General features: G+C 37.9%; 1 protein-coding gene across 1 annotated transcript in view; it reads right to left on the bottom strand.

Annotated features, from left to right (window-relative positions):
* Positions 1-3,801: 3,801 nt before the first annotated feature.
* The window catches only part of LOC149802402 (uncharacterized), a 100,646-nt gene continuing 96,447 nt past the window's right edge, over positions 3,802-8,000 (bottom strand). Inside the window, exons 3-5 of the mRNA XM_089951509.1 lie at positions 7,643-7,763; positions 6,403-6,557; positions 3,802-5,231 (exon numbers count right to left, since the gene is read on the bottom strand). Coding sequence (XP_089807635.1) covers positions 5,149-5,231; positions 6,403-6,557; positions 7,643-7,763 — 359 coding nt within the window. The 3' untranslated portion in view covers positions 3,802-5,148. The remainder of the gene's footprint in view (positions 5,232-6,402; positions 6,558-7,642; positions 7,764-8,000) is intronic.

Genomic DNA, 8,000 nt, shown 5'->3' on the forward strand with positions numbered 1-8,000 from the left:
CTGGTTCTTCGCTCAGACAGGGTGAAGAGGCCAAACATCCTGAGCATTTCGATCCACAATGCTTGTGTTGCTCTCGATTATTATAACCATGGTCACATTTCTCACAGTAATAACCGTATCCCAGGAATCCGGTGATACTGGTAATGGTATCGAAATGGTCATCGTGATGATAAACGTGAATGTATTTTCCGTCCTTAAAATCTTGCCCTCGAAACAACAGAGGTCCGCGCACTTCTTGAGGGTGCACTTTCAAGGTGTATCGTGGAGCTAGGGCATCTTGCAATTTTTGCATCTCAGGAATGCCACAGGGTGTGTCTTTGGACATGCCAGCTTTTCGTAACAGGAGTTCTGCTTCACTTCGTTGTTTGGCTCGGTCCGATTGTCGAATGTTCTCCCAGTCTCTTTTCCATTCTACCGTGTCGTTCTTGTTGGCATAGGTTCGTCCCACCACGATGGCACGGGCTAAACACATCTGGTCATGAGGATTGTGAATTTGGACAAGGCTACGCTTAATGCTGCGAAGGTCGTTCACCAATAACATCTTTTTGCGTCCGGTCCCTTGAGGAGGAGAGACGTGGGTCATGTCCAATGTGGCTTTTCCATCGGTGATGTCAAACTGGTCATTAGATTGTTGCACGTGTTGAATCTTGTCCATGACTTTGGAAGCGGTCAATTCTGCAGGGGTGCTAAACTCGATCCAAACAGGGGATTTCAAACCGTCGTGTTGTATGGAAAGTCTCAAGCGATCGTCTTCTTTGGGTTGACATTGTCGCTTGAGTGCAGTGAGCAGAGAATCCCACACTCCGGTGATGAACCCTTCTGCTTTCTCTAACGGTACTTCGGACTTGAAATCTTTAAACTTCACCGTGTATTTGTAAGCCGTGGTTCTAAATTTTCTAGAGGAGCGCTTTTCCGTCTCTCGAATGGAATAGTACTTTTCAGGGTTGACAAAGGGTGGTGGACTTGGTTTAGAGGGTTCGTATTCTGGTTCACTCATGTCCTCTTCAAAATCACTGGCATGAATTTGTGCCAAGATTTCAGCCCTGGTACGAGGCGATAGATCACGTTTCTGCCTCTTACTTTCTTCTTCTTTCTTCTCGAATGAATGGGATCGTTTCATCTTGAAAGCAAAAAGTCAAATGACTCAAGTTCAAACACCATGAACTACTTTATAGTCATAGCAGACCAGCGTATATAAAAGGGTGTGTGTCTTGTCCTTTCACTATTCATTTCACTCTCAAGCCGAGCACAACGATGGAAGAGACTAACCAGATGGAACGTTTCGTCAGAGCTTTGCGAGGGGTCATTAGAAAATTCTCTTCAGACCAGCCTACGGACTACTCTCCTTCCTTTCGAGATAAAAGTCAAGATACTTGCTATATCTGTCAGAAGAAAGGGCATTGGTCTTCAGAGTGTCCAGACCGTCAAAAAACAGGAGCTAAAAAAGACAAAAGTAAAGATACCTGTTATTATTGTAAAGAAAAAGGACATTGGTCTCCAGATTGCCCAAAAAAGAAACAAGAGGAGTCAGAAGAAAAGAAGGATTCTTCAGAGGAAGAGAGGGATTCTTCTGAGGAAGAAAGAAGACAGGTGAAGAAAAAGAAACAGGAGAAAAAAAGAAGGGAAGAAAGCGAGGAGGAAGAAGAGGAAAAGAGTGTGACGGTGAAGAAATTCAAAAAACAGAGAGACTAAACAAGGAGAAAAGAAGAAATCAATGAACTTTTTATTAAAGTGTTGTGTTGTGAATTGTGAATTGGATTGTAAAAAATGGAGAAAGGAATAAATGAATGATATAAGGTAAGAGTCTTTGAGTTTTGATTTTAAAATAAGAAGCTACACTCACGCACTCATACACAGGCACGTACTATAAGGGTAAAAATGGGTGGGGTTTATTTTTTTTTTTTGAGTTATTGGCAAATTGAAATTGTATTTCTTTTCGAGATATGTGGGTGGCCCTGAAAAGGGCCTTTTTTCTTTACGATGTAGGGGTGAGTTTAAGCAATCAACTTTAACTGCCTTATGCCTTTGCCACGGCCAAGGCCTACTTCTGGACTGCGTAATGTTGATGATGATGATAATGATTGGGTTGAAATCACTAAGGGTGGTACGGTAGGCTTAGTCACAGGGTTGACGTGTTTAGCTCGGGAAGGTCGTATTCTCTTCGGTCGTGATAAAGAAGTCTGATACATTTGCTTCAGACTTCTTAACTCCGCTAAAATATCCAACAGTACCGTGACCGTTTGATTTTCACCCTCTTGTTTCTTTGCTGCTACTTCTTCTTGCTGTTGTTTTTTTCTTACCTCTTCTTCTTGTTGCTGTTGCTGTAGGAGAAAAGCCTGTTCCGCTTCTTTTTGTCGTTGCATAAATTTCTCCAATTCTTCTTTCTGTCTCTGTCTAAAATTCTCCACTTGCGGTAATGAAGAAGGTAACGAAGGTTCCGGAACAAATTCTTGCGAGGAGAGAAAATCCACAAAATCCCAATTCACCTCTTCTGAAAGTAAGTCCGGGTTCCCTTGGGCGGTCTCCGCTGCTGGTGCACCCCATTGGATCGTTTTCTGAGTTTCCGTCATGTTGAATGACTGTCGCATAGATTGACTTCACACAAGCGCTAGCAGATCTATATTGACTACGTGACGTCACAGACTGCTCTCTTCGGATTGGATGCAGCTGGCTGAATTTTGTAACGCGTGTTCGGATTGGTGAATGAACTCAATCCGTTTCAATCCTACCTGTCCCTATAAATAAGCGCAGTTCAGTGCATTGATTCACCTATTCTCGGAGCCTCAACATGTGGACCGACGTTGAATCTTCAACCCTTGTGTCAACAATGATGTTCAGGACGGACATGCTCATGTATGTCCGATCCAAGTGGACCGTTGTCCACAGGACCAGCAGCAGCCTGTGGATAAGAAGAGTCTATATAGAGAGACAAGGTTGCCTCAAGAGGACTCTGATGTATGGCCCTGCTGTAAGACGAAGTTTGAGGACAAGAAGATGTCGCAAATGCCCTTTATGTTAAGGGCATATTAACATAAACCAAAGGCCCTTTTCAGGGCCAGCCATATTTCTCGAAAAGAGATAGTCTTTGAATTGCCTACCCCTTTTTTTATTTTATTTTTTTTTAAAAAAAATAGAGACCCTCCCTGTTTCAATTTTACATAGACCCTATACAGTCCCAAGGGTTTATGTCCATGTTAAATTTACATAGACCCTATATTGTCCCAGGGTTTTTGGCCATGTTAATTCCCATAGACCCTATATGTTCCCACGATTTTTCTCCATGTTAAATTTACATAGACCCTATATGTTCCCAAGGGGGTCTGTAATGATAAATCCCATAGACCCTATAAGATCCCCATTAACTACTATTGTTTCTTCTCGAGCTAATCTACTAGTGTAAGATTCCATTTTTGATATAATAATGATTTAATTACTCACACATTTATAGCGGCAGAGATGGTGCGACCACAAATAAGTGCCACGGTGAGTAAATAATTTTTTTAAAAACACAAACGACAAAGATAAAGTAACCCAATTAGAGAAACTCTCGGTAAGTTAGAGGCTTCGGTTTGACGTTATTGACCTTTATTGTTTCGTTTTCGTAGGAAGCCTTTTTTTTCTTCAAAAATGGACCTTTCAGCAAGTGGTCTGTTCACCCTCTCTGCTGCTCTTTCACTTAGCATTGTAGGGACATAAATTGTTTGCTCATTTTAATTATGTTGCTGTTTTCAATTTCTTCCTGCTACATATTTTAAGACATAGATTCGTAAGACTATTCAAAACAAAAGCACAAATCGACCACATTTTTAAAGTTTTAATATAATTTGACAGGGCTGTGCAAGTGAAGCATATCTCAAAAACCATTTGAAATAATTATCCATAATTTTACGCTTAGCATGCCACTGGTGAATTGTAAGTAAAGACAGAGGATTATACCAGGGTAAACCAACTATTTTCACCTACCGGAAAAAATTGGTCTAGACTGACCTAGACTGTTTAAAAATTATGGATTGAGAAATATTGAGCCTTCGTTCATGTACCTAAGAATGTCCAAACATGTTCTGGTATCCTGGGTGCATTTCGTAAAACCTTTTCAGTAATCAAATACAAATTCAGTGAGTTTTAAATAAAGACTCAATAAAATCCCATTTTTTTAATTAAGTTTCTAAACTCAAAGAATACAATACGAATTGTTAGCACATATGATTGACAAATTATGTGAAATAATGCAACAAGTAGTTTATATCTTTGTAACTTCGCATCTTAAATGATGCCTCTCAGGTCACATTAGAGGTGATAGGATCCGAATATTTGTATTATTGGCCTCTGCTAAGTAATAAATACATACATAAATGTGGAGTTAATTTTTATTGTCAATTTCCAGAGTAATATCGCCAAATTATATGGATAAAACTGAATTCTGATTATCCAGAAATTCAAAAGCGCGTTTGTATGCGAGGTGACAATAGCATTTTGTCATATCGGGGACTCAGATAATGATTAGTCGATGCAGAACTTAGGCATTTCACTGCATGTTTAATAACCTTCGTAATATAGTAACATAACATGTTGAACTAATTACAGTCGTAGTACATTCTATATTAGTATTCTAATAACTTGTATATTTGAACTTAGTGAACCGTTAGGTATTCACAAACACCAACTGACGTCTCATATCCTGCCTGACATGAACTTCCCAGTGTATTTAGGTACATGAGTTTTAATACCATTGTCAAGCTCTTTGCCAAAGGTCGTTGATCGACTTTGTCCACGTCAAAGTTTGGTATATCTAGCTAACCAAAACAGTACTGTAAACTAGTATATTCTAGTACATATGAAAGAGCTACTGCCCTTATCAAGATAAAACAATTGACCTATGAGAGAGATCTTGGAGTAACCTGTTAGATATTAATTTATATCAAATTCAATGAAGTCAACATGGAAGGACTGGTTCGACTAGTTACATATGTCAAGGCTACACGTAATGCGAAGTGGATCGCCTGTAGATGGGTATGGAATATGTATGTATGTGTGAAAGAAATTTTTAAAATTGTCTTTCTGTTTCATCATAAAGCGCTGGTAAGTCTACATAGAAGATTAACATTATTAAAGGATGTTTGTAGAATTTTGGTGATGTATTCGCCCAGCTCAAAATGGAAATGTTCGGAAAAGAAGGGCAGTCAAAAGCCCCACAATGATCACTGCTGTTGGCAACGTTTGCTCAGCTGCATCTGAAATATGAAGATATATGACTGGGAAGTACGTGTATTTGAATTGGGTCGTACTTCTTCTACAAACCAGTGGTTTTAAATACTTTTGTTCTCAAATGATCTAATAATAAGTATCAGAATTTATTTTCTTTGGTTTGATTGTGCAAACGTTAAGCAACTACTACGAATAGTATAGTTCGCTTGATCTGTCAGGGTGGAATACCAGCGATACATGAGGAAAAAAATCAACAATAAAAAGACAACATTATAATATGGATGTCTGCTTCTAAAACAACGTAGTCGTTGGCCGATAGGTGCATTTCAGTGGCACAACCCCTTTTTCGTCTTTGGGGCGGGATGGGGGACATTGAAGATCCTATATCGTTACCTCATATAGTTGTAAATTTCTTGTCTGTGGAAGTCAATTGTTAAAACAGTTGCAAAACATAATTTATTTGAATGAGACTATATTTAGATCAGGGAAAAAAATCAGACGAACATCGTAACATCCATTAACAACTAGTTCAAATCCCCGTTACGAAAAAAGCGTGACAACCTCCAGTGACTTTAATATTTCATTTGCTGCTAATATTCGGTAGATAATTATTCAATGGACCCTAACATTTACAGGGAATATAAACAATAGAGATTAAGTATGTGAATAAATGGGAAAAGCGTGAAAGGATATGTTTGCTTAAATTCAGTGCTGGTGAAGATACGTTTCTATGAGTTCTATTTTTGCGATTCTTGATAAATAAACGGAAACGTTGATCAACAAATAATACATTAAATTCAACAATATACACAGAGAGCAGGACTTTAAAATGCCATGCTAGCAGAAAGGTACAAGCCTGTCGCCCATTACTGGTCCGCATGGAAATACTAGAACAAAATTCTCTGACCAAGGAGTTTTCGCACAATTACAAATTGACTGTGATTTACACTATTTCTGTTTGTGTTCAGTCTAACCAGAGTATTGTATTAACATAATTATCCTGGCTGTCAGTCCTGTTGGTTATATCACTACTTTCATGTTCTTATTCACCTTTTTTCACAACGCCACCTCCAGTGCAGAATTTAACCCACCAAAGAACCAAGCATATGAATTTTCTACAAAAGTTAAAAATCAAAAACTTTCTAAAATATTATTAACTTTGTAAAAAAAAAACTTATTTTGTAAAATGTTACTTACTTTTTGAAAAAGGTAGGCCGATACTAGCACAGTATGTTTCGATTTGAGACATAGACGAATATCCATGGGTTGCAAGATATTGAAGAGATATGTCGGAAGAGACACATGCCTTTCCCTCTTCAAACACACATTTCAGGTATGTTATGACGTCAGATCTTTAGGAGAGAGAAAGAGAAAATTAAAAATTGGCCACAAATAGTATTCATTTTTGTTGGTCACAAATGATACTATTCGACGTTTTAGTCCTTACTGTATTTGTCTTTCTTGTTTAAAACAAAACAAAAACAAACACCCATTTATTGTTGACTTTTCGTCGTCAAACTTCATTGGTTTACCCCAGATGGGTTTTCGATCATTCTTACTGACAAGAGTTTGACCAAAGGTTCAAGACCAAGACGTTTAATATTGTGTATAAAAGTAGGTTAAACTTTCCTAGAATGGCCTGAAATCTAACTGGTCATCAATAAATGGAAAAAGTGGCAAGCAGTGGGGACTTAAAAGCAGCACGATTGTGAAAATAATGAACTAACATTTGAACTGAAAAATGCGACATATGTACGATAATATCATCGCTATCACATACGATTGTAATTAGGTTTAGATTGCTAGACAATCTAGCTATTTTGACAAATTCCGTGGTTGATAGTGTTTACAAGAACTTAACTACGGCTGTACAGTCGACTTAAATTTTGTTCAGAGTCCCTTCCAATCAGTCCAAGCAGGTATATTTTTGCCTCCTGTTCAAAACAAAATTATAAATAGAACAGGTACAGTAATTCTTAAAGTTTATGTGTGTGTGTGTATGTCTTTTGTTTATATTTATAAGAGCACTTTAATAATTTGAATCATATCTCTTCGATGCGTGACAGTTTATAGCGATGTCTAGCAATTGGGCATGATGCCGAAGACATGTGGCATCATGTCCCATCCAGTCACATTATCCTGACACCATACCGACTAGTCCTAACACTAACCCCTTAATGCTGAGAGCAAAGAGAGGCAACAGTTCCATTTTTGTACGTCTTTGGTATGCTTCGACCGAGTTTCCGTCTCGCGATCTCCCGCATCCGAGGCGGACGCGTCTATGTACGTAGGAGGTCATTCTTAAATTGCATACCAGAAATAAGAAAGGATATCTATCTATCTATCTATCTATCTATCTATCTATCTCTCTCTCTCTCTCTCTCTCTTCCATTCGTTTCAAATAAGAGTGAATAGAATATAACACAAAATTCGATACCTGCATATCATCTGATCTGCATCTTCTAATTTAGTTGCGTCGAATATAAGTAAAAGCTTCCGCGAACACTCGTTAAATCTTTGACGATCGCAGCCATGGGAATAATCTGCAGCCAAAGCAGCTGTGGGAAAAAAATATGAACGAATTTGTTAAAGGCTTAATAAAGCTATGTTAATGAAATATGGCATTGCGTGTATTTATTTTTGGTAAACGATATTTTTCATTTTCCTTTGAGAGACATAATAAACAAGAATGTGCCAAATATTTATTTATTTATTTATTATTATTATTATTGTTATTATTATTATCTGAAATAAAAACTATTCTAAAATCTCTAAATCTTTAAATAATTTAGGTT

The sequence above is a fragment of the Sinohyriopsis cumingii genome, chromosome 3, assembly GCF_028554795.1.
Source record: "Sinohyriopsis cumingii isolate HCF-2022 chromosome 3, ASM2855479v2, whole genome shotgun sequence".
NCBI lineage: Eukaryota > Metazoa > Mollusca > Bivalvia > Unionida > Unionidae > Sinohyriopsis > Sinohyriopsis cumingii.